General features: G+C 43.0%; 1 protein-coding gene and 1 long non-coding RNA gene across 9 annotated transcripts in view; one reads left to right on the top strand and one right to left on the bottom strand.

Annotated features, from left to right (window-relative positions):
• The window catches only part of LOC121293709 (urea transporter 2-like), a 139,921-nt gene extending 130,880 nt beyond the window's left edge, over positions 1–9,041 (top strand). For 6 of the 8 annotated variants that reach the window (XM_041217203.1, XM_041217121.1, XM_041217029.1 and 3 more), the window contains one exon: positions 8,824–9,041. In XM_041217203.1, coding sequence (XP_041073137.1) covers positions 8,824–8,991 — 168 coding nt within the window. In that variant the 3' untranslated portion in view covers positions 8,992–9,041. The remainder of the gene's footprint in view (positions 1–8,823) is intronic. The other 2 variants (XR_005946648.1, XR_005946662.1) reach the window with 2 other exon arrangements.
• Positions 1–18,327, bottom strand: part of LOC121269024 — a 39,266-nt gene extending 20,939 nt beyond the window's left edge. Inside the window, exon 1 of the long non-coding RNA XR_005941295.1 lies at positions 18,268–18,327. This is a non-coding gene — a long non-coding RNA (uncharacterized LOC121269024). The remainder of the gene's footprint in view (positions 1–18,267) is intronic.
• Positions 18,328–26,987: the final 8,660 nt, after the last annotated feature.

Below are 26,987 nucleotides of genomic sequence, written 5' to 3'. Positions count from 1 at the left end.
GGTAGGTGGGTCAGGTCTGGAGGGTGGGTGGCGTGGGTCAGGAGGGTGGCTGGGCAGTGGTGGGTAGTTGGGTGGTCAGTGGGGGTGGTTAGGTCTGGCCGGAGGAGGTAGCCAGGTGGTTGCAGATGGTAGTCAGGTTGGGAGTGGTCGGGTCAGATCAGGGGGATTAGTTGGGTTGGTGGGTCAGGGGGTGATCGAGGGGTCAGTTGTGTAGTTACCCAGGTATTAGGCTAGGTTTTAGTCTATTAAACATTTCATTACAAGAGACTGCCCAAAGTCTCCATCTCTAACTTAGTCGGAGACATTCGCGGAGGGTCCCGGGCAATTCCTACGGAGGTCCATGCATCAGGACTTCCACAAGGTACCGAGGTACATCTGCGGTCATTTGTCCAGTCTGTGACTGAGACTGGAAGATTTGGCCCCAAGAATCTATCTAACTCAGCCTCAAACATATTCAGTGACCCTGCCTCCACTACCCTCTGGGGAAGAGAGTTCCAGACACTAACAACCCCCTGTGAGAAAAAATTTCTTCTCACCTCTGCCTTATGTGAGAGACTCTGTCCCCTAGATCCATTATCTCTGCAGCCACTTCGTTTAAGGCCCTCAGATGAAGTCCATCAGGTCCTGGGGACTTGTCAGCTTTTAGCTCTAATAGTTTTCTAAGTACCCTTTCATTGGTGATTGTAATTGTTTAAAGTTCCTGCTTCCCTTTCAACTCTTAATTTACAAGTATTTCTGGAATGTTATTTGTGCCTTCTACAGTGAAGACAAACACGCAATATTTGTACCATTCATCTGCCATTTCCTTATTTCCTATTACTAATTCCCCAGACTCATTCACTAGAGGACCAAGGCTCACTTTAGTTACTCTTTTCAATTTTAAATACTTGTAGAAACCCTTGCTGTTTTTATATTTCTTACCTTGCTTTTTCCCATACTCTGCTCTAATACTCATGCTCTAATTTCTGCCTCCTTTTTATTTTTTCATCATTTACTGCAGGTTTTTAAATTCTGCCCAACTTTTTGACCTACCACTAATCTTCACAAAATTATGCAACTTTTCTTTCAACTTGACACTATCTTAGCCATGGATGGTGCTCAAAGAAATTGTCCTGCAAACACTCCATGAACTCATCTTCCAGGCTGCTTTTGTCAATCTGATTCATCCAATCTAAGTGTAGATTAAACTGACATATTGCTGTACCCTTCTTCGAAGCCCACATTATTTCTTCCTGTATACCCTTCCTACAGCATAGTAACTTCTAGGATCCCTATAAACAAGTGGCTTCCACCTTTGCTAGTTCTTAACTCTACCCAAAATGAATCTATATCTTGATCTTTAGAACTAAGATCATTTCTCACTTTTGTATAAATAAAATGTTAATTAACAGAGCTACCGCACCACCTTTTTCTAGCTTTCTGTCCTCCCGAAATATCAAGTACCCTCAAATATTCAGGTTCCAGCCTTGGTCACCTTGCATAGAAACATAGACATAGAAAATAGAAGCAGGTGTAGGCCATTCGGCCCATCAAGCCTGCTGCGCCATTCAATATGATCATGGCTGATCCTCTACCTCAGCACCATATACCTGCTCTCTCCCCATACCCCTTGATGCCTTTAGAATCTAGAAATATATCTATTTCCTTCTTAAATATATTCAGTGACCTGGCCTCCACACCTTCTGTGGTAGAGAATTCCATAGGTTCACCACTCTCTAAGTGAAGAAGCTTCTCCTCATCTCAGTCCTAAATGGCCGATCTCGTATCCTGAGACTGTGATCCCTTGTTCTAGATCACCCCCCAGCAGCCAGAGGAAACATCATCCCTGCATCCAGTCTGTTTATCCCTTTCAGAATTTTAGACGTTACAGTAAGATCCCTTCATTCTTCTAAACTGCAGTAAATACAGGCCTATTCGGCCCAATCTCTCTATTTTCTTAGATGAGGAGACCATATCTGCAAACTATACTCCAGGTGTGATCTCACCAAGGCCCTGTACAGCTGAAGTAAGGCATCCTTGCTCCTGTACTCAAGTCCTGTCACAATGAAGGCCAACACACCATTTGCCTTCTTAACTGCTTGCTGCACCTGCACGCTTGCTTTCAATGATTGGTGTGCAAGGACACCCAGGTTCCTTTATACATCAACATTTCCCAATCTATCACCGTTTAAATAATACTCCACCATTCTGTTTTTCCCACCAAAGTGGGGAACTTCACACTTATCGACATTATACTGCATCTGCCATGTATTTGCCCACTCACTCAACTTGTCTAAATTGCCTTGTCCAAATCTTCTCTGCAATGGCTTACACATATCCAACTTCTATTTGACCTGACAATTCATCCATTTTATTATGAACATCGTTATTCAAGAAAGAAGGGAGAGAAAAATCAGGGAACTACAGACCAATTAGCCTAACATGAGCCATTTTTTAACATTTTCACATTTTTACTTTAAGTTAACATGTTAATTTCTGTATTTTTATTGCTGCTTTAATCTTTGGTGCTGCTTGAGCCTGATTTTTTCAACTGCATGACTGGTACTTCCAGGTCAGTCTATTTGTTTCTGCTGTTTTCTTGGGGCGGGGGTTTTCTGATCCCGCCCGCCACCAGGATCGTCCAGCCCCACCAAAAGTCAATGGGCCGCTGAAACCCCCACGGTGCGTCCCTCCACGACAGGCCCAGGAAACCCCGGGCCTTCCTGGCGCAATTTCACTTTCAGCAAATAAAGTGGCTGGATAGGAATTGCTTTGGGAGTTCCATTGCACAACTCGATTTGGAGAAGGACGCACGGTTCTGTATCTCATACATCTCGTACATTATCTACATACCTAACCCTACTCCAGAAGATACGTTTGCTAAACTGATCAGGTTCCCTGAGCCCATCACATGTAGCTGTTGGTATCACGGATGCACTGCAGTGACACCAGCTGCTGCTCAGGCTCGGAAAACCAAAGCTTGTTGTCCTCCAGCTGACAACACTTCCTACAGCTGTGATTGTCCAGAATATCAAAAGTATCCTGAATATCCAACATCCCACAGGACATACATTAGATGGAACTGAGGTGCCCTGCCATGTCTATTTATTGCACTACAAACTACCAGAAATTATAATCAGTTATTTTAGTTTTATTTTTGTTTTATTAATTGATTAGTTTATCTAGTTATCTTAACTTGCTATTACTTTATTAAATTAAATTAGTAAGTTATAGTTTCTCATCTCTGAGTTTAACCCATTTCCTTGTTTTAGAGACCACAATTAAACTGTAATATTCAGCAGTTGGCATAGTGGTATTGTCGCTAGACTAGTGGTCCAGAGACCCAGGGTAATGCCCTGGGGAACCCTGCCACAGCAGATGGTGCAATTTGAATCCAATAAAAATCTGGAATTAAAAGTCTAATGGTGACAATGAAACCAGTCGATTCACCCATCCGGTTAACTTGTGTCCTTTAGGGAAGGAAATTTATTGTCCTTACCTGGTCTGGCCCACTCATGACTCCAGACCCACAGCAATGTGGTTGACTCTTAAATGCCCTCTGAAATGGCACAGCGAGCCACTCTGTTGTAACAAACCGCTACAAAATGCTACAAAGTCACAAAAAAGGAATGAAACCGGACGGACCACCCGGCAACGAGCTAGGCACCAGAAATGACCACGGCAATCTCAGCTGCAAAGTCTTCCTTACTAACAACTGGGGTCTTGTGCCAAAATTGGGAGAGCTGTCTCACAGACTAGTCAAGTAACAGCCTGACATAGTCATCCTCACGAAATCATACCTTACAGATCCCAGACATCACCATCACCAACCCAGGGTATGTCCTGTCCCACCGGCAGGACAGACCCAGCAGAGATGATGGCACGATGGTGTACAGTCAGAAGGGAGTTGCCCAGGGAGTCCTCAACATTGGCTCTGGACCCCGTGAAGTCTCATGGCATCAGCTCAAACATGGGCAAGGAAACCTCTTGCTGATTACCACATACTGCGCTCCCTCAGCTAATGAATCAGTGCTCTTCCATGTTGAACACCACTTGGAGGAAGCACTGAGGGTGGCAAGGGCACAGAATGTACTCTGGGTGGGGGACTTCAATGTCCATCACCAAGTATGGCTCAGTAGCACCACTACTGACCGAGCTGGCCGAGTCCTAAAGGACTTAGCTGCTAGACTGTGTCAGTGGCAGGTGGTGAGGGAACCAACAAGAGGGAGAAACATACTTGACCTCATCCTCACCAACTTACCTGCCACAGATGCATCTCTCCATGACAGTATCAATAGGAGTGACCACCGCACAGTCCTATTGGAGACAAAGTCCTGCCTTCACATTGAGGATACCCTCCATTGTGTTCTGTGGCGCCACCACCGTGCTAAATGGGATAGATTTCGAACAGATCTAGCTACTCAAGACTGGGCATCCATGGAGCACTGTGGGCCGTCAGCAGCAGAATTGTACTCGAACACCTCATGACCCGACATATCCCCCACTCTACTGTTACCATCAAGCCAGGGGATCAACCCTGGTTTAATGAAAAATGCAGAAGGGCATGCCAGGAGCAGCACCAGGCAGATCTAAAAATGAGGTGTCAACCTGGTAAAGCTATAACACAGACTGCTTGCATGCCAAACAGCGTAAGCAGCAAGTTATAGACAGGGCTAAGCAATCCCACAACCAACAGATCAGATCTAAGCTCTGCAGTCCTGCCACATCCAGTCGTGAATGGTGGTGGACAATTAAAAAGCTCACTGGAGGAGGAGGCTCCACAAGTATCCCCATCGTCAATCATGGAGGAACCCAGCACGTCAGTGCAAAAGATAAGGCTGAAGCATTTGCTACAATCTTCAGCCAGAAGTACCAAGTGGATGATCCATCTCGGCCTCCTCCGGAGGTCACCAGCATCACAGATGCCAGTCTTCAGCCAATTCGATTCACTCCACGTGATATCAAGAAACAGCTGAAGGCACTGGATACTGCAAAGGCTGTGGGCCCTGACAATATACCTGCAATAGTCCTGAAGACTTGTGCTCCAGAACTTGCCGCGCCCCTAACCAAGCTGTTCCACTACAGCTATAATACTGGCATCTACACGGCTATGTGGAAATTTGCCCAGGTATGTCCTGTACACAAAAGCAGGACAAATCCAACCCGGCCAATTACCGCCCCATCACTCTACTCTCGATCATCAGTAAAATAAGGGAAGGGGTCATCAACAATACTATCAAGTGGTACTTACTTAGCAATAACCTGCTCACTGGCGCTCAGTATGGGTTCCGCCAGGGCCATTCAGCTCCTGATCTCATTACGGCCTTGGTTCAAACATGGTCAAAAGAGCTGAACTCCCGAGGTGAGGTGCGAGTGACTGCCCTTGACATCAAGGCCGCATTTGACAGAGTGTGGCATCAAGGAGCCCTAGCAAAACTGGAGTCAATGGGAATCGGGGGAAAACTGTCCACTGGTTGGAGTCATTCCTAGTACAAAGGAAGATAGTTGTGGTTGTTGGAGGTCACTCATCTCAGCTCCAGGACATCACAACAGGAATTCCTCAGGGTAGTGTCCTCGGCCCAACCATTTTCAGCTGCTTCACCAATGATCTTCCTTCCATCATCAGGTCAGAAATGGGGATGTTCGCTGATAATTGCACAATGTTCAGCAACATTCGCGACTCCTCCAATACTGAAGCAGTCTGTGTCCAATTGCAGCAAGACCTGGACAATATCTAGGTTTGGGCTGACAAGTGGCAAGTAACATTCGCACCACACAAGTGTCAAGCAATGCCCATCTCCAACAAGACAAAATCAAACCATTGCCATCACTGAATTCCCCCACTATCAGCTGTGCGAGGGACTCCTGGAATCTTATGGAAACCTGTATGTGGATTTAATGTTCCCGATGCGGGTCTCACCCATTGGTTGGAGAATTGGTGGGAAAATCCTGTTCCTTCAGTGGGGGAGGCCCGAGCAAATTAAGCGCATGCAAGGCAATAAACTGGCCAGCACTGGGCCAATTCCACCTGATTCCCGAGCAAAACTGGAGTCAGTGGGAATCAGGGGGAAAACTGTCCACTCATTGGAGTCATACCTAGCACAAAGGAAGATGGTTGTAGTTGTTGGAGGTCAATCATCTCAGCTCCAGGACATCACTGCAGGAGTTCCTCAGAGTAGTGTCCTCTACCCAACCATCTTCAGCTGCTTCATCAATGACCTTCCTTCCATTATAAAGGTCAGAAGTGGGGATGTTCACTGATGATTGCACTATGTTCAGCACCATTTGCAACGCCTCAGATATTGAAGCAGCCCATGTCCAAATGCAGCGAGGCCTGGACAATATCCAGGATTCGACTGACAAGTGGCAAGTAACATTTGCGCCTCACTAGTGCGAGGCAATGACCATCTCCAACAAGAGACAGTCTAACCATCACCACTTCATATTCAGTAGCATTACTATCACTGAATCCCCCACGATCAACATCCTGGGGGTTACTATTGACCAGAAACTGAACTGGACTAGACATATAAATACTGTGGCTACATGAGCAGGTCAGAGGCTAGGAATTGTGTGTCGAGCAACTCACCTCCTGACTCCCCAAAGCCTGTCCACTATCTACAAGGCACAAGTCAGGAATGTTATGGAATACTCCCTACTTGCCTGGATGAGTGCAGCTCCTACAACACTGAAGAAGCTGGGCACTGTCCAGGACAAAGCAGTCCACTTGATTGGCATCACATCCACAAACATTCACTCCCTCCCCCACTGACGTACAGTAGCAGCAGTGTGTACCATCTACGAGATGCAGGAATTCACCAAGGCTCCTTAGACAGCACCTTCCAAATGCACGACCACTACCACCAGAAGGGCAAAGGCAGCAGATAAATGGGAAGACCACCACCTGGAAGTTCCCCTCCAAGTCACTCACCATCCTGACTTGGAAATATATCGCCGTTCCTTCACTGTTGCTGGGTCAAAACCCTGGAACTCCCTTCCTAACAGCACTGTGAGTGAACCTACAACACATGGACTGCAGCGGTTCAAGAAGGCAGCTCACCACCACCTTCTCAAGGGCAACTAGGGATAGGCAATAAATGCCGGCCCCGCCAGCAAAGCCCACATCCTGCAAATAAATAAAAAAAAGGAAAATGCTCCATCCCCTGCAATTCTATTTATTCTGCTAGCACGGTCAAGACATTGGAAGATGGCAGAATTGTCAGGCAGCCACCCCCATGGTCAGTCACACTCCCCCTTTTTGTAAGTCTATTCTAACACGACATGCATGGAGCTGAAGGAGGCCTGCATTATTGGAATTTCTGGGCTGAATCATTCCAGTTTTGCACTAAGTGCGATAGCGTTTTAGCCACCAGCCGCGATGGCGGGTTTTCACGTTGTATCGTCCCAATCCGCCGCATTAATTATGCATTCCTGGGTAACATGCCATTTCCACGACGGGCAGGCTGACATTCTCCTGCCACACCCTCGCTTCGCCGTTTCATCATGCGAGGCGCCACATTTAAAATCTAGCCATATGGACACATCTCAGTGCTTCCAGCACACGACTACTGCAAGGAACATGTCTAGGAAATATAAAAAGACCACAACCTCCAGGTTTAGTGACACGTCACTGGAATGCCATTTGGATACTATGGAGGCCCGCCATAATTTCCTTTACCCCCACTCTGGCTGCAGAACGGGTAGTGGCATCACCAATCCAGCATGGATTGTGGCAGTGGTGGTCAGTGTCAATGCTGCACAGAAGAGATTGGCCATCCAGTGCAGGTAGAGGATGAATGATCTCATCCGTGTAGCCAGGGTATGGCAACCATCTCATCACTCTAAACTCATGCACTCAAGCCCATCACACATTCACTGGCATCTCACTGACTGCCAGCTCAAGGGACATCACCACCCATTCTCACACACACACCCTCACATCTCCATCTGGCCTCATCTCCTCTGGAGACTGCCTCCTCAGCCCTCACCATCTTGAGGCCACTTGCATAGACCAACACACACCCTGAGATATCCTGTTCCCCAATACAGGTCTCGTCCTGCAGCCTCTTCTCTTGCCTGAGGCCACTTCTCCTCCTTCCCCAAGCAAGATCTTTCCCTGCAGCCATTGAAAAGCCACCCATATATGGCTAATCTGGTAGGTAGAGACCTACCCTTAGGCCCCCAATAAAATTGATGTGTTGTCTGTGAAGCCAGGCGCTGATGATTGTGAGTGCTGACCGAAGCAAGGTAGGCAAACAAACCTTGAAGTTCCATGCAAAATGTAGCCTGCCAGGTGCATGTCGCTTATGTGTTGTTGTGAAACACATTGGCATGTTTTCCTGCCAACTTGGGCAGACAAATAAGCAGGGGGAGAGGGGTTCAGGAAATGAGTCTGGAGGGCAGGCCTAATAATGATATGCTGACATAATACAATGAGGTCCCTGAACTCCGATGGCAGGAAACAGCCTACCATTGGCGGGCTGAGCGGACAGTCGCAAACTGGCTTCAAACTGTCGTGAAACTGATTGCGCTATATCATCCGCTCATGCCACTGAACATGCTCGACACCAGCGGGCAATGAAAATCCCAGCCTCCTTCTTTTGGCTAAGACACTAAACCCAGGCCTGCCTGACAGTTTTTCAAAGAAGAAGAGCAGAGAGTCACACTAACTGACATTTGTCCCTTAATCAATACCATCAAAAGGCATTAACTGATCATCTCTCTTGCTGTTGGTTTGACCTGGTAACACACAAAATTGACTGCTGCATGTACAAACCTCAGCTGTTTTTGCTGAAATTGTATTGCTGCTGCAGTGTAACTCTTTAATTTTGTTTTATCCTCCAGTTTGGATTACCTGCAGGCACCTGGCCTTTCTGCCTTTCCACACTCGTGTTTCTGCTGATGACCAGTAACAACAAAGCCATTTATAAATTGCCACTCAGTAAAGTGGCCAACCCTGAGGCGAACAGAAAGATTTACAAGGAGATGCAGAAACATAAATCATATGAATGAATAGGGGTGTGGTATTGGATAAGGAACATTAGTAAAAGTCATAATGAAAAGTCTTTGTTTTGAACCTGTGTATAAATGTATGGCTCTATATACAAATGAATAAGGTAAAATGCTTACTTGTCATTCAGTAGTACTTGACATGTTAACTGTAAAAGTTAGATGTTTTTAATTTTTGAATATCAGAAATATATGAACTTGCAATACTTTTCGGGTTAACTCACAACTGCATATCAAGAGGGCAGGTGTACATATTGGTGAAAATCAATTTCAGGATTAAGATCGTAATAATAGTTTCTTAGACAGGAATGGTCTTTTGGATAGAGACCACAATTTGAGATCATTCAAGAGTCACTTGAATACAGTGATAGGTGTTGGATCATTTCTATGGATGAATGTATAGCCTTACTCAACTGTACCTAGTTTGAGATTTATATTCTTTTTATTCATTCATGGGATGTGGGCATCATTGGTAAGACCAGTATTTATCACCCATCCCTAATGGCCTTCAGAGTATGATGGGGAGCCACTGCAGTCCCTGTGGATTATAGCTTTTCATAGTGGTTTTGATACAAATGAGTGACTTCCTAAACCATTTCAGAGGGCAACCAAGAGTCAACCTCATATGGTAAAATTGTATATATTTAACATAGTACTATCAGTACTGATATTATAGTTTACAGCATTAGCGTTACAAAAAAAAACTTAAGATTTGCCGTTCAGAAGAAATGTAGAAATTTGTGCCTTAACTATCTCACTGCTAAAATAACATAATGGCTAATCTTCTATAGTTGTGCTGCTGGTGGAGGGGCTTATATATCAGGAAATTGTGATCACACTGCCCACAATTTTCCATCCGTTAAGATAAATACAAACATCAAAAGAATGAAGAAAGAACTTGGAAGGTTTTGTGGCCACAAAATAGTGAATATTTCTTTCAGTGAGCCACCACAGGAGTAATTCCTATCAGCCTTCTCCTTGTGGTGAAATTACTATAATTTTAAATGTGTGGAAAATCATTGGGCAGGATTTTCTGGCCCTGCCTGCCGCAGGAGTCGTCCGGTCCCACCGAAATTCAATGGACTTTTGGCTGAGCCGCTGAATCTCCCGCGGCGGGTCCTGCCTCTGCAGGGCCAGAAAATCCCTGCCACGATCAGTGAGCCTCTTAGTCCTTGATATGCGGTGCCACTGACAGTGTGAGTTTGAAAAACATGTTCATCTTTATTTGTGATTTTCATGGAAACCTGTAAAGGAGAATATTACAGCACCTGCCAGCCAAGGGGGTCCTCGTGTTCACAGCTCCTACCCCATAAATAGCACAGTAGAATTTCAATATATAGCATAATACCAACCCCCAAAATATCTCAGCAAAAATACCAATAAATATGCCAGCTCATTCCAGCTCCTAAACATCAGACCACACTCACATGCTCCAGCATACCTTTCATGGACTTAATCCCTGTAAACATCCCAACACAGCCCCTATAAATATCACAGCACACCTACCATAAATAGCATAAACTTCAATACTTATGTTAGCACAGACCCCATAAATATCAAAGCATACCTTCCATACATATATCAGAAAACCCACCTTTAAATATGATATTACAAACATTAATAAACTGTGTAGCGCATCCACAGTACTATTGCAAGGCATGCCCCATAAATGTCATGACGCAAAACCATAGGGCAGAATTTTGCCCTCGGTTGACGGACGGGCCCCACCGGCTCGGCGGCAGGCAGACTGCCAAACTCCGCTGCCAAAACGGGGCCCACCGCCATTTTGAGTGGGCGAGCCAATTAAGGCCCGCCCAGCGAACCACCCGACAGGAAGCGCTATGCGCTTCCTTTGCAAGGGGGGGAGGGATTCCCCATCTGTCAAAGTGTGCTCTTTCACGCATATGCGCGAAAGAGCACACTGCTGCCTGAGATTAGTGACAAATGAAAAAGCATGAAAAATAGAAAAATTTAAAAATTATTAACATGTCCCCTTCATGTGACATTGTCACACGAGATGGGACATGTTAATAAATCTCACATAAACTTTATTAAAGTTTTTAAAAATGAACATGAAACCTCATTCCGCCAGTGGATGAAGTTTCATGTATTATCAGAAGCCCGCTGGAGCTCCTGGCCTGCCCGCCAACCTTAAGGTTGGACGGGCAGGTCTTTAATTATCTTAATGACCCTGTCAATGGCCTCAATTGGCCATTGACAGGTCAGTGGGTGGACAGCTGATTTCGCTGTCTGCCCACCTTCCTAAAAATTTAAAGGGACCGGGATGACGTCATCTGGTATCATTTCCCCGTCGGCAAGCGGGTCCGACCCCCAAATCGCCGACGGGAAAATTCTGGCCATAATGTTCCAATACATGATAGCCATCACCGCAATCCTCCACAAATATCGCAGCATATTCTCCATAAGTAGCTTAACAAATTTCCATAATTATTACAGCACAACCTAATGAATAACAAACACATTCCATATGCACTCCAGTCACACCTCACAGATATCACAACGTATTCTCCATAATTAAGAGCTTATCCTTATTAATGTCCCAGCACATTCCCCATAAATGTGATAACATAAATCCCAATAAATGTCACACCATGATCACTATGAATATCACAACATAAATCTGAAATGTTCCCACCCATCCTAGATAAGATCACAATGCATCCTGCATAAATCTCACAACCTAAACCCCTCAAATACCCCAGCACATTTCCCATAAACATTCTAGCAAAAAGCCCAATAAATATCATAAAATATCCCCATGAATATGAAATTGGAGCCCCAATAAATACCACACCAAAACACCACAACAACCACTGATATCATAGCAAAAACCTATAAACATTCCAGTAAATCCCATAAACATCGCAGTAAGTCTCTACAAATATCACAGGGTATTTCCCATAAGTAGCCCAGCATAAACCCAAATACATATCAGCACATCCACCATGAATGTCATAGTACACTGCAGTAAAGACCCTAACATATATCCCACAAATATCACAGCATAACTCTCGTGAATATCATTGCACAAGCATTAATATTGCACCATATTCCCTCATAAATATTGCAGATCAAACCCCATAAATATAAAAGTCCCAATGAACACCACAGCATAAACCCCAATAAATATCACAGCCACAACCTCATAAATATTAACACAAGCTCCAATAAATATTCCAGCATATCTCTCATAAATTTCACAGCAGCCCCATTAAATATTACATTACATCTCCCAGGAAATATCACAGCACACTCCTTCATCATAGCCCCTCACCCAGAAATATTTAGCACAATCCCAATAAGTATCACAGTGTCTTCACCAATCAAATGACAGTACATCCTTCATAAGAATGACAACCACATCCTTTATGAAAATAACACCATAAATCCCATAATTATCACAGCCCATCTCACTTTTTTCCTGGGGTATAAGTAACACTTGCAAGGCAGTATTAGAGCCACCCCTAATTACCCTGAGAGCTCAATGTCATCGATACCAAAACAAATCCCCATAAATATTCCAGCTCATTCCACATAAATATTCCAGCACAAACCCCAACAAATATCACAGCTTTGCCCCATGAATGCCCCAGGACAACACCCGACAAATATCCCAGTATAAATGCAATAACTGTCACCACAAAAACCCCAAAACTGTCAATGGCAATCAGGAACTGGGATCCTTAGCATAGTCAGGGCATGCCACCAACATCTGTAAAGGTGCTTGGAGTGTCTGCTCTGGTGGCACAATGTCATTTGACACAGCACATAAGGTGTGGGGCCATGTCAACTGACACAGCGGCCTGATGCTACATTTCCCTTAGGAGCTGTCAAATGTGACCAAATGTAAACATTGAAGCAATTACATTCTGCACTGTAAAATTCTCTGAATGACAATAACAATCAATACATATTATCTTTCTATATAAATAGCTGCCAAGTTATGGTGCCTTGTTACAATTGTAAAATACTTTTAATTATGATTTGAAGTATGTTTATTGCTTTGCAAAAGAGGAAGTCCACCATTCTCTCTGCAACACAAAGAGAGGCTTGTGGAGAACATTCATATTATAGGAGCAAAATACTGTGGATGCTGGAGATCTAAAATAAAAACTGAAAGTGCTGGAAAAACTCAGTGGGGTGGGCGCGCGCAAGCGTGCAGCCGATCGGCACCCCCAATCAGCTGGGCACAGCCATTTTATGTGGGCGGGCAATGAAGGCCCGCCCAGCGTGACACAAGCCTGAAAGCACTGAGCGGTCCCTGTGAGGGCGGGGTGGGAGGTTGCCTGAATTGGGGCCTGCGCAAAATTAGTTTCACTTATGAAACATTAAAGAAAGGCAAAAAAAATGAATTTAAGGACATGTCCCCTCATGTGAAACTGTCACATGAGCTGGGACATGTCCATTAATTTTATTAAAAACCTTTAAACCACTTTAAAAAGGTTCATGAAATCTCATCGCGCCAGTGGGTCTGGCAGCATCTGTGGAGAGAGATACAGAGTTAATGTTTCAAGCCCAATATGACTTCTGAACTTATTATAGGGTTCATTTCAACTGACAATAATCAACTTGTGTTATCTGAATGATAAAGTGTGATTAGACCAAGGTTTATTTTCCCATATGATCCAAGAGGTCAGATAACATGTATTCAAATTTTTGAGACTAACTTATGAATGACATTTTCAGGTGCCAAAAATATTTCAGGAGTAAAGTTAATGCATTGATTGTTCAATTGACTCAGGCATTTCATCTAATGTATTTTGAGTATGAGGCAGTGCTTCATTTACTCTTTGACTACTGACTACTGCACAATGTTTCATCCTCCAGGACTAACTGCTTTTAGAAAGATTCCATTACAACTGCATTAAACCATTTGATACAAAAAGTAAAGATTAATTTACACAAACTATGCATTTATAAACTAAGATTGTAATAAGAATGGATTTTGCAATACCTGTCCTATGTTCTATGCCAAATCTATCTCTTGAGGCACAAAATGCATCAGTATATAAAAAAAGCCACTTTTTTAAAAGCTTCCCTAATGTCTCAGTAGATAAATACAAATTCCAGCATGGGAGTGTGTTACACAGAGTTGGCAAGTCCCAAGTTCAGTTCCTTGACTGTGCATAGTTAGTTCATTTCAGCTAGAGTAGCAATTAGGTTAGGACAGTTGGTATCCTTAAGATAAGGAAAGGAAAACGGCCAGGGTTAACGCTTCTGATCTTTATCCAGCTTTTCTTGTAGCTATTGGGAGGACAGGTTTAGGCTAGGTCATGTTCCTCTCAATGGTCAAATAGTTCACCAACATTCACTTTCTGGCCTTTCACATGAAAAAAGGGCAAGTGGATGAAACATCTGAGAACTGGGGAGTCAACCATCAAATTGAGTCAATGGTTCCAAATGTGAGAGGAAACAATAGAGAATATGTTATGAATTATTAATAATTAAATCATACAATGGTTTTCAATGCAGCAATACATAAAACATGACAATATAAACTGAGTCATACAGGCTGTCATAAACAGAACACACCATCATTGGCATGTAATCAGCCCATAGTTGTGCACACTGCCATATATCTGTGACTTTTGGAACAATTGTGTCAGCTTAACTATGGTGCACGTAGAATTTTCCAAGTGCTAATGCTTGCACTTTGCTGATGGTGTATATGAGGTGAATTTGGAATTTTAAGTAGCCATACCATGAAGTTGTCATCGGCTGTCCCTCAATTCGAGGATGACGTCTACTCAGAATCACAAGTTTCTGCCACGGGTCTTCATGTGACTGAGTAGGTCAATTTTCGACCCACAAATCATTGAGCACATGGAGCAGGATGTCCCACGAGGTAGTGGAATCCAGAGTGCAGGATTTGCATCCTTTTCTTTTCTCTGTCGCCTCATCATTATAACGTTGTGTCTCAAAGCATGATGCATTTTGATGAACAACTTGTCACCATTTTGAACGATTGGTACCAAGCTCTTCCCAGTTATTAATGTCAATGCATTCCTGTCTGACTAATCCCAGACAGGTAAACATTCTGCCCGGTCACGTGTCAAATGTCTACTTTTTCCATTTAATTATGTGCTGTATTTGAACTGCTGCTTCTTATTAAACATTAGTAAACATTTACATTTAACCACTTGTGACTCTTAACTCTTGAGTAATCATATTCTTCATCAAATCTTACTAAGTTTCTATGTATGACAAGCATAATTTTTTTATTCTTATGAAATTATTGGTCTATTCGTGTATAAAATGATTGGATGTGTCTAACTAGTTTTGAATTTTTGACTGTATTATACTATTTATGTCTTACACAGATATTGTCATGACCAACAGGCTAAAATCATGTACCCTAGCTTTTGTATGCTATTGTATGTTTTCCTTTGATACAATTTTTATTTATTAAATGAAAACTTATGATTTTATGATTTATGTTAGTTGAAATGTGAATGCCATTTTTTTCCAAAAGGCCACAATCTGACTGTATTGAAAAATCCCAATATGCAATCTAAATTAATCACATGATTTTCCCAGATTTTCTTCCCCTTTACTTCATATGTCAGAAATTAGATTAGAATTTACTGTTAATGTCTAGAATTTAAAAATGATGCCTAAATTGGCTCTATTGAAATCTCTTACCTAATCCAATCTGAAAGATATAGGGTTGAATTATACGAGCACCGTGGTCCCCACCCTCCCCCCCAGGGGAAGAATGGCTGCCCTGCATCAATTTATAGGCTGGAGCCAGGATTTCCGCCCATAGGAGACCACCTCATAGAACTGCTAACTAATCAGAAGCCAGCAGTGCTCAAGTACAGACAGCGCCACTGTGAGCAATGGCCACTGCCGTTACTGCACTCAAGGCTTGAGGAGGCATTCAGCGATGGACGTGAACTTAATAAATGTTTGGGAGTCAGAAAGGAGGTTGTTGACAAGTGGATTGGGGACCAGGGTTTGAGAGGCCATGGGGATAAGGAGAACCTGGGGAGGAGTGTTACACTTTATGGGTGGGAAAGCCTCCTGATGAACCCAGGGGTCAGTTATGGTGGGACTCCTCCACCCACCACCAGCCCATGCAGGGAAACCTGCTAGGCTGGCAATTTGGCATGGGCCTCTCCCAGTGCCAGTTTAATCCAGTTGCAGTGGGATAAGGCCCTGAAGTGGTCATTAGTAGCCCACTCGAGGACCTCAATTGGCCCACTTGCAGGCAGGCCACCCGATGCCACCCTGGCCACTGGGACAAATGCAGGGGTGGGCTGGTAGGTGATGGGCAAGCTGCCCTCCACACCCCCCATCTTCAATCCTGCTGGCGGAGTAGTATTAGGGTAGAGTAGACAAAGCCAGTCTCATTAAGGCAAGATCACAATATAACACAATAGACTGCAATTTAGGTCTTTTAGATGCATCAAGGACTGAGTTAGGTACAGAGATGTATTTTGTATTAATCTTTTCTCTAGTCTAAATCTGTGATAATATGATTGACACCATCACAAGATTCTTTCTCATTGAATATGATCAAATTAAGCTGATGCTGAATATCAGTCAACAACCTCAGGCATGAGAAGAATAGCAATTAAGCTGATTCTAAATATTACAATATCAGCTTTATCTGGATTGCACTTAACTGCAGTATTACAAAGTAATATTCAATGTATATTGTAATATGAAAATTAACAACAAAGTTAAATTTGTGGACCACAATCTAACTCATGGGCTTCAATTGTTAGGGCTGTCCAAGGGTGTTGTGAATATAACGTCATACCATCTCTTGCCTTGAGTACCAGATTAACTGTAGCATTAAATAGTCCTGCCTGTTGTGTTGCCTTGAATTGACCGGATATATTTGCAGTGAGTCATCATTGTGACCATCTTGTTTCTCTGACGTCAGATAAGCTTGCACATACTGTATCTTCTCTGTTAACTATTATTATGTATCTTTTTATGTTTTAAAACTAACACCATTGAATTAACTGTTTGAAACATACTTTATGTTTGCTGCTTCTACTATGATCTAAAACAACTTTACCTTCCTCAAACTTTCTGGGCTGAATTTTCCCCCCGTCAGGGGGGAAGTTGATGGGTGGGCACATGCGGGCCCGCTTCCAGTCAGCGCCCCCGATCCAAGGCCAATTAAGGCCCGCCCAGCGTGACGTCTGCAGGGAAGCACTATGCACTCCCTGTGCGGGCAGGCGGGTGGGAGGGGTTCCTAAAATCGACAGTGCACACTCATCTCCCTGAGGCCAAGTGCAGCCACAGGGAGATTGGCTGTAAACGTGAAAAAGCTCAAAATAGAAACATAAAATTTCCCTAACATGTCCCCTCATGTGACAATGTCACATGAGTTGGGACATGGTCATAATTTCCAAAAAAACTTTATTAAAATTTTTAAAACCCTACATGAAACCTCATCCCACCCTTGGATGAGGTTTTATGTTTTTTCTAGTTCCTGCCGGGGATCCTGGCCTGCCCACCAACCTTAAGGTTGGACGATCAGATCCACTAATTACTTTAATTGATTTGTCAATTGCCTCAATTGGCCATTGACAGGTCAGCGGGCCCGCCATTGATTTTGCTGCGCCCCCGCCTTCCTGAAAATTTAAATGGGGCGCAGTGACATCGGGAGTTCTGCCCGAAATCACTGTGCGTCATTTTGCACGTCGGTGAGCGAGCCCCGCCCCCGCTTGCCGACGGTAAAATCCAGCCCTCAAGTTTAGATTATTAGCTTTCTCTTAACTTTTAAATACTTTAAACCTTCTAATCTTTAGCACCTCACCCATTGCAAAATTGATATCATGAACATTGTTTGACTAAATAATTCAATTTGCCTGCCCAAACATAGTGATAAATGCAACTACTTAATCACTTTCAAAGCTTCAATTGAACAGATATACCTTAGGATCTAGAATTACTACATTTTAATTCATTTTACAGAAAGCACAATAAATTTATTTTATTTCTCTTCTCCCATTCTGTAGATATAGGCTATCAACTTAGAGATCATAGTACACAATCCTCATCTTATTCTCCTCAAAGTCAGTGCCCAAGCTTACCCTGGTACAAGTTTAGTGAACAACAAATGCTGAACTAAAGCATACAGACTGAAAAAAAACACTTGAATTTGAGAATTACATTAACTGGCATATTCTTTGTGTTGATTTACTGACAGGTTTGCACTATCATTTCAATAACTTGATATTTTGAAATTCCTTATTGCAATTGCAGTATAGCTTTACATATGAGTAAAATTATACTTACCATTTTGCAGCAAAGTCTAATATCATCTCTGTAATGCAAAAAGTGGACTATATGTATTTCTTTCCTGGAAATAATAGTGAATTGTACTTGCTGGGTGAGAAAGAGACTTTACTGGAAGCATGTTATTTTTCCCATGGTTCCTAGGAAGTCAGATAACTTTGTGCATTCAAATGATTCAGACTGTAGCACACAATAACATTCGTAGATGCCAAAAATATAAAAGGAATAAAGTTAATCCGTTGGCTATTCAGTTCCTCACCATTTCATCTAGTGTATTCTGGATTCTTTATGTATATGAAGACTGGTTGCTGCTTGTGAGTATATGAGAGACAGTTTCACGTACTATAGCTTTACATTATAAACACTGCACAATATTTCATCCCAGTGGACGAGGTTTTTTTTTAGCAAGTTTCCATTACAACAATGTTTAATTATATGGTGCATTTGCAGGAACCATTTATTTAAAAATATTCTAATAATGTATTTTCAATAGAATGTTCTGTGTTCTATGCACCGAATTAATCTTGAGGTACAAAAAAACACCTTTATAAAAGCTTCCTTGATGCCTCAGTAGATAAATGTAAACTCCAGTGTTGAAGTGAGCTATGCGGTCCTGGCAAGTCCCAAGTTCAATTCTTTGTCTTTATGTAGTTAGATCATTTCAATGGCTGCACTAGTTAGAATAGTTGGGGTCAGCACCTCAAGAAAAGGAAAATAAGCCAAGGATTAACACCTCTGGTCTCTATCTAGTGCTGGAAATTTTGCTTTAGTTAGGTATTGGGGAGAACAGGTTTAAGGCTGGGTGTTTTGCACTCCACGGTCAAATAGTTTGCCAACATTCATTTTCTGGCCTCACACATGTAAAAAGACAATTGGATGAAACATCTGAGAGCTGGGAAGTCAACCCTCAAGATGAGTAAGCGGCTTCAAGTGAGGAAGGTGGCATGCAGAGCATGAACATGTAATAACTTATGTATTAATAATTAAATCATCATTGTTTTCAGTGCAGCAATACTTAAAACATGACAATAAAAACTCTGAGTCACACAGGCTGTCATAGCACAGAGCACCCCACCATTGCCATGTAATCAGCCCATAGTTGTGCACCTTGCCATATATTTATGACTTCTTGAATAATTATGTCTTCTCAAATCCGGTGCATGCAGTGTTGTTTCAGTGCTAGTGCTGATGATGGAAAGAGACAAAATTAAAAATTTAAGTAGCCATACCGTGGAATTATCCAATATCAAAAATAGGATGCAGGAAGGAGACCCTTTAGGGTATCTTGCTTCAGCCTAAAGGCCTGAAAAAGATTGTTGCAGCAGAGACCTGGTGATTGTGTCCATCCAATCCCTGAAGGTAAATATTCTTGCCTGTTAAGTGTTATCTACCATACCTATTCTGACTGTAGCATTTGAACTTGTGCTTCTGAATAAACCATTAAACTAAACTACCCGTCATTTCTCTATGCTTTTAAGCAATCTGTTATCCCTGATCAAATCTTATTAATTTTCTATGTAAAAGAAGTGCCAGCATAATATTTTTATTCTAATGTAATTATTAACCTTATTCATGTGTAAAATGATTGGATGTATTTGAACTGGTTTTGCATTTTAGATCAAATTATGCTGCTTATGTCTTACATAGATGTTGTCATGACCAACAGGCCAATATCATTCACCCTCGCTATTTGATATATATTTCTGTTTATTGTATGTTTTCTTTTGATACCACATTTACTTATTAAATATAAACATGATTTAATGAATTATATTTGTAGAAATATGAATGTTATATGGTACACATGCCACAAGCATTCTTTCATGGGATATGAGCATCTCTGGCAAGGCCAGCATTTGTTGCCCACACCTCATTGCCCTTAAAAAGATCCCTGTTAGCCATCTTCTTAAACAACTGCACTCCACTTGTTTTATTATTTCACAGGATGTGACATCACTGGCTAGGCCAGTATTTTTTGCCCACCCCTAATTGCCCTTGGGAGGGTAGTGGTGAGCCACCTTCTTGAAGTGCTGAGTCCACGTGGTGTAGCCCACAGTGTTATTAGGAAGGGAGTTCCAGGATTTCAACCCAGAGACAGTGAAGCAATGGTGATATAGTTCCAAGTCAGGATGGTGTGTGGCTTGGAGGGGAACTTGCAGCTGGTGGTGTTCCCATGCATTTGCTGCCCTTGTCCTTCAAGGTGGTAGCGGTCATGGACTTGGAAGGTGCTGTCGAAGGAGCCTTGGTGAGTTGTTGCAGTGCATCTTGTATATTGTATACCCTGATTCCTCTGCTTTGGTGCTGGAGAGAATAAATGTATAAGTTAGTGGATGAGGTGGTGTAGTTAGACCCACGGCTGGATTATATGGGCCCCCACCACGTGTATATTTGGTGGGAGGCCACATAAAATATGAGGGTTGCCCAGCACACTCCTGAGCTGTTACCTATAATACACTAGGTGGGTGGGCGCTGAAATCGATAGCCTGCCCACCATAATGAAATAAATAATTAAATGCCAATTGAGCTTGGCACGGGATTTTTTGGGATCAGGTTGAACAAGGAAGTGGAGGGCACATCATTCCGGGGATGCCCTGTGCACATCAGGGGCACCCCATCAAGATGACACCCTCCCCTTTGTTCCTCATCACTTGCCCTCCAAAGCCCAATCCCGCCTCCTGCCTTCACCTCTCCCTCCATGGGCTCTCAGATCCCTTGCAGTCCTAGAAGCATGGTACTTACCTGTCACAGGCAGCCATCGCTCTCCTTGCTCCTCCTCGTAGTTCCGGCAGCACCCACAATTCACTGGCACTGTCTGAACTGCAAATCTGATTGGCCGGCAGCTCTCAAGGATGGGACTTCCTTCCACTGAGGAGTGGAAGACCACTTCCAGCTAGTTTAACCAGCAGTAGCGGCCAGGCTTCTTCCCGACACATCGGCTGCCAGCCGACTTTCCTTCCTGGTGGGCAGATGGGGCGGTGGGGACGGCAGCAATACCCCCCTCCCTTAACATAGGAACATGGGAACATTAAAACAGAAGTAGGCCATTTAGCCTGCCGGACCTGCTCCACCTTTCAACTAGATCATGGCTATCAGAAGCCTGCTGGGGCTCCTGGCCTGCCCGCCAGCCTTAAGGTTGGACAGGTAGGGCATTTAACAAGCTTAATTATCCTGTCAATGGCCTTAATTGGCCATTGACAGGTCGGCGGGTGGACAGCTGATTTCGCTGTCTGCCCGCCTTCTCAATATTTAAATGGACCGGGATGACGTCGGGGGTTCCTCCCGATATCATCCCGCACCATTTTCCTGTCGACGAGCAGGCCTCGCCCCCAAATTGCCGACAGGAAAATTCTGCCCAGAGAGATGAGAGACCATTAAAGAGGGTGAGAGGGGAAAGGGTGCAGAGAGCAGCTGACTGGTGAGAAGGATTGGTAAGTATTTCTAGGCTTTAAAGTAAAAGTAACAGCTTTGGTTTGTGTTTAGGTCACTAGTCTTTTTTTCTCTTGTTCTTAAAATAGCTTGTTAAGTATAGGATCGATACTGGTGTTAAAAAGATAATTACAATAGTGTAAAGAGTGGGGTATTCTTCAAGTGTAAAGAACAGGGCTACTAGAGTAATTAATTAATAAATTAAACTAAATACAATAGCGATGGAAGGACAAGTGATGTGTTGCTGCTGCAGCATGTGGGAGCTGCTGGGCACCAAGATGATCCAGAGTGAACACGTCTGTACGAAGTGTTTGCAGCTCAAGGAACTTCGGATCAGAGTTGAGGAGCTGGATTCCAAGCTGCAGACATTGCACCACTTCAGGGAGAGGGAAAGCTACCTGAACACTTTGCGCCAGGAGGTAGTTACACCCCTCAGATTAGATCATTCAAATTTGGTCTGTGAACATGGACACGAGCATGTGACTGCAGGTGAAGTAGATAGGGGGACCCAGGGGATAGCATTTGAAGAGCCTTGGCCCCTGCAACTGTCCAATAGTTACAATGTTCTTGCAAGCTGTGTGGACAAGAGTGGAGACTACAGGGAGGATGAGCAAACTGACCACAGCACCGTGGTCCAGGAAGTCATTCAAGTAGGGGGAGGAAATAGGAACGTAGTAGTGATAGGGGACAGTATAATTAGGGGGATAGATACTGTTCTCTGCAGCCATGAGCGTGAGTCCCGAAGGCAATGTTGCCTGCTCAGTGCCAGGATTAAAGACATCTCCTCAGGGTTAGAGAAGAACTTGGATTGGGAGGGGAGGGATCCATTCGTCGTCATCCACATTGGAACCAACAACATTGATAGGACTAGAAAGGAGGTTCTGCTGAAGGAATTCGAACAGTTAGGAGCTAAATTAAAAAACAGAACCCCAAGGTAATAATCTCGGGGTTGCTACCTGAATGACAGGCAAACTGGCATAGGATAAATAAAGTTAAGGAGTTAAATGTGTGGCTCAAAGATTGGCGTGGGAGGAATAGGTTTTAGCTCATGGGGCACTGGCACCAGTACTGGGGCAGAAGGGTGCTATTCTGGTGGAACGGACTTCACCTGAACCATGCTGGCACCTGTGTCCTGGCGAATCAAATCGCTAGGGCTGTAGAGAAGGCTTTAAACTAAATAAGGGTGGGGGGGGGTGGGGGGGGAGGTTTCTGGAGAGGGGATACGTATGCTTACAAAGCAAAAGGATATGGCAACATTGCAGGGCAGCTATTTAGGTAATGATACCCAGTGTGTGACAGGAAGGGCTAGAGTGTACAACATAAAAAACAGCAGCAAATAGGGTTAAAGGGGGAAAAAAATTGTAAAATGCAAAATTAATGGCTCTTTACTTAAATGCATGCAGTATTCGGAACAAAATAAATGAATTAACAGCACAAATAAAGCTTAATGGGTATGACCCTATAGCCATTATGGAGACATAGTTACAAGGAGATCAAAGCCGGGAAATAAATATTCTGGGGTATGTGACTTTTCAAAAGGACAGGCAGGAAGGAAAGGATGGTGGGGTAACTTTGTTTATATGAGATGGAATAAGTATAATAGCAAGAAAAGATCTTGGATCGGAAGATGTAGAATCCATATGGGTGGAGGTAAGAAATAACAAGGGGAAGGACACAATGGTGGGAGTAGTCTATTGCCCCCCCCCCCCCCCCCCCCCCCAATGGTAGCTATATTGTAGGACAGAATAAATCAGGAGATAATGAGGGCATATAAAACAGGCAGTATATTAATCATGGGTGACTTTTGTCTTCATGTAGATTGGGAAAACCAAATTCTCAGAGGTAGCCAAGAGAAAGAATTCATAAAATGTATTTGAAAAAGTTTCTTGGAATAATATGTTATGGATCCAACCAGGGATCAGGCTATTTTGGATCGGGTTATGTGTAATTGGGCAGGTTTAACAAATAATCTCAGAGTAAAGGATCCCCTAGGAAACATTTAGCATTTAGCACTCATTTGAAAGTGAAAAACGTGTGCCAGAAACAACTATGCTAATCTTAAATAAGGGTAATTACAAAGGAATGAGGACAGAGTTAGCTAGAGTGGACTGGGAAAGAAGCTTAGGAGAAAAGATGGTTGATAAACAATGGTAAAAACTTAAGAAAATAGTTTGTGACTCACAATAAATATATATCCCAGTGAGGAAGAGGGATTCTAGGAAGGGGATAAACCAACCATGATTAAACAAGGAAGTTAAGGGTTGTATCAAATTGAAAGATAAAACTTACAATGTGGCAAGGATTAGTGATAAGCCAGGGGATTGGGAAAGTTTTAAAAACCAACAAAAGATGACGAAAAAAATAATAAAGAGGGAGAAAATAAACTTTGAGGGTAAACCAGCAAGTAATATAAAAATGGATAGTAAGAGCTTCTTTAAATATATAAAAAGGTAGAGAGAAGCCAAAGTGAACATAGGCCCCTTAGAGAACAAGGCTGTGGAAATAATAATGGGGAACCAGGAAATGGCAGAGGAGTTGAATAAATACTTTGCATCAATCTTCATGGTAGAAGACACTAATAGCATTCCAAAAATACTAAATAATCAAGGGGCAAAACGGGTGGAGGAAATAAATACAATAACTATCACTGAGAAAAAAGACTAGGGAAACTTATGGGGCTAAAGGCCAATAAGTCCCCTGGACCTGATGGGTTGCATCCTAGGATTTTAAAGGAGGTAACTACACAAATAGTGGATGCCCTGGTAGTAATCCACCAAGAATCCTTAGATTCTGGAAAAGTCCCAGAGGATTGGAAAACTGTCAATGTAATGCCCTTATTTAAAAAGGGAGGGAGACATAAAAACAGGTAATTATAGGCCAGTTAGCTTAACATCAGTTTTTGGGAAAATGTTAGAGTCTATTATAAAAGATGTAATAGCAGAGTATTTAGAAATGTAGAATATAATCAAGCAGGATCAGCATGGCTTCATGAAGGGGAAATCATGCCTGAAAAATTTATTAGAATTCTTTGAGGAAGTAACAAGCAGGATAGATAAAGGGGAACCAGTAGATGTAATATATTTAGATTTCTGAAAGGCGTTCGATAAGGTACCGCACATAAGGCTACTTAATAAGATAAGATCCCATGGTGTTGGGGGTATTATATTAACATGGATAGAGGATCGGCAACTAATAGAAGATAAAGAGTTGGGAGAAGAGGGACATTTTCAGGAGGGCCACAGGGAGTGCCACAGGGATCAGTTCTGGAGCCACAATTATTTATAATATCTATTAATGACTTGGATGAGGGAAGTGAATGTACTATCACCAAGTTTGCGGACGATACAAAAGTAGGTGGAAAGGTAAGTTGTAAGGATGACACAAAGAGTTTACAGAGGGGTGTAGACAGGTTAAGTGAATGTGCAAGAACTTGGCAGATGGAATATAATGTAGAAAAATGTGAAGTTATTCACATTGGCAGGAAGAATAGAGGAGCTGAATATTATTTATATGGAGAAAGATTACAGAAAGCTGCAACACATAGGGACTTAGGAGTCCTCATGCATGAATCAAAAAAAGCTAACATACAAGTTCAGCAGGTAATAGGGAAGGGAAATGGAATGCTGGCCTTTATTTCAAAGGGAATGGAATATAAAAATAGGAAAGTCTTGCTAAAATTATACAAGGAACTAGTTAGACCACGCCTAGAATACTGTGAACAGTTTTGGTCCCTTTATCTAAGGAAATATATACTGGCATAGGAGGCAGTCCAGAGAAGGTTCACTAGGTTGACCCCAGATATGGAAGGTTTTTTTATGAGGGGAGGTTGAGTAGATTGGGCCTGTACTCATTGGAGTTTAGAAGAATGAGAGGCAACCTTATTGAAACATATAAGATTCTTAGGGGGCTTAAGAGGTTAGATGCTGAGAAGCTGTTTCCCCTTGTGGGAGAGTCTAGGACCAGAAGGTATAATCTCAGAATAAGGCGTCATCCATTTAAGACAGAGATGAGGAGGAGTTTCTTCTCTCACAGGGTAGTGAATCTGTGGAATTCTTTACCATGGAGGGCTGTAGAGGCTGGGTCATTAAGTATATACAAGGCTGAGATGGGCAGATTTTTAATCAGTCAGGGAATCGAGGGTTACGGGGAAAAGGCAGGAAAATGGAGTTGAGAATTATCAGATCAGCCATGATTTCACTGAATGGTGGAGTGGACTCGATGTGCCAAATGGCCTACTTCTACTCCTATGTTTTATGGCCTTATGGTCTTACCATGAGGTCTTGGGTATAAATTGTTGCAAATATATAGTTCCAAGAAAAACTAAATACTGGCTATCTCCAAGTCACTCAGAGTAAGAGATCGAGCCGGGAGGCAACATAAGTAAAGTACAACAAGCCAAGCTAGATAGTACTATCAATAACACCTGTCATCACATTGCTGATAATCAAAAGCAGACTGAATGGGCGGTAATTGGCCGGGTTGGATTTGTCCTGCTTTTTGTGGACAGGACATATCTGGGCAATTTCCAAATTGCCAGGTAGATGCCAGTGTTGTAGCTGTACTGGAACAGCTTGGCTAAGGGTGTGGCTAATTCTGGAGGCGATGGCATAGTGGTATTATCGATGGTCTTATAACCCAAAGGCCCATGGTAATGCTCTGGGGACCCAGGTTTGAATCACACCATGGCAGATGGTGGAATTTGAATTCAATAAAAATTTGGAATTGAAGTCTAATGATGACCATGAAACCATTATTGATTGTTATAAAAATCCATCTGGTTCACTCGTATCCTTTAGGGAAGGAAATCTGTCGTCTTTACCTGGCCTGACCTACATGTGACTCCAGACCCACAGTAATGTTCCCAGGTATATCCTATTCACAAAAAGCTAGGCAAATACCAACTTGGCCAATTACTAGCCATTGGTCCACTCTCGATCATCAGTAAGGTAATGGAAGTGGTCATCAACAGTGCTATCAAGTGGCACTTGCTTAGCAATAACCTGCCCACTGTTATCCAGTTTGGGTTCTGCCAGGGCCACTCAGCTCCTGACCTCATTACAACCTTGATTCAAACATGGGCAAAAGAGCTGTAACCCCCGAAGTGAGGTGAGAGTGACTGCCTTTGATATCAAGGCAGCATTTGACTGAGTGTGGCATCGAGGAGCCCTAGCAAAACTGGAGTCAATGGGAATCAGGGGGAAAATCTCCGCTGGTTGGTGTCGTAGCTAGCACAATGGAAGATGGTTGTGGTCATTGGAGGTCAGTCATCTCAACTCCAGGATATCGCTGCAGCA

This window comes from Carcharodon carcharias, chromosome 1 (genome assembly GCF_017639515.1).
Source record: "Carcharodon carcharias isolate sCarCar2 chromosome 1, sCarCar2.pri, whole genome shotgun sequence".
NCBI classification, from domain to species: domain Eukaryota; kingdom Metazoa; phylum Chordata; class Chondrichthyes; order Lamniformes; family Lamnidae; genus Carcharodon; species Carcharodon carcharias.
The sequence above is the reverse complement of the archived record's forward strand: the minus strand, read 5'-3'. Positions and strand labels throughout refer to the sequence as shown.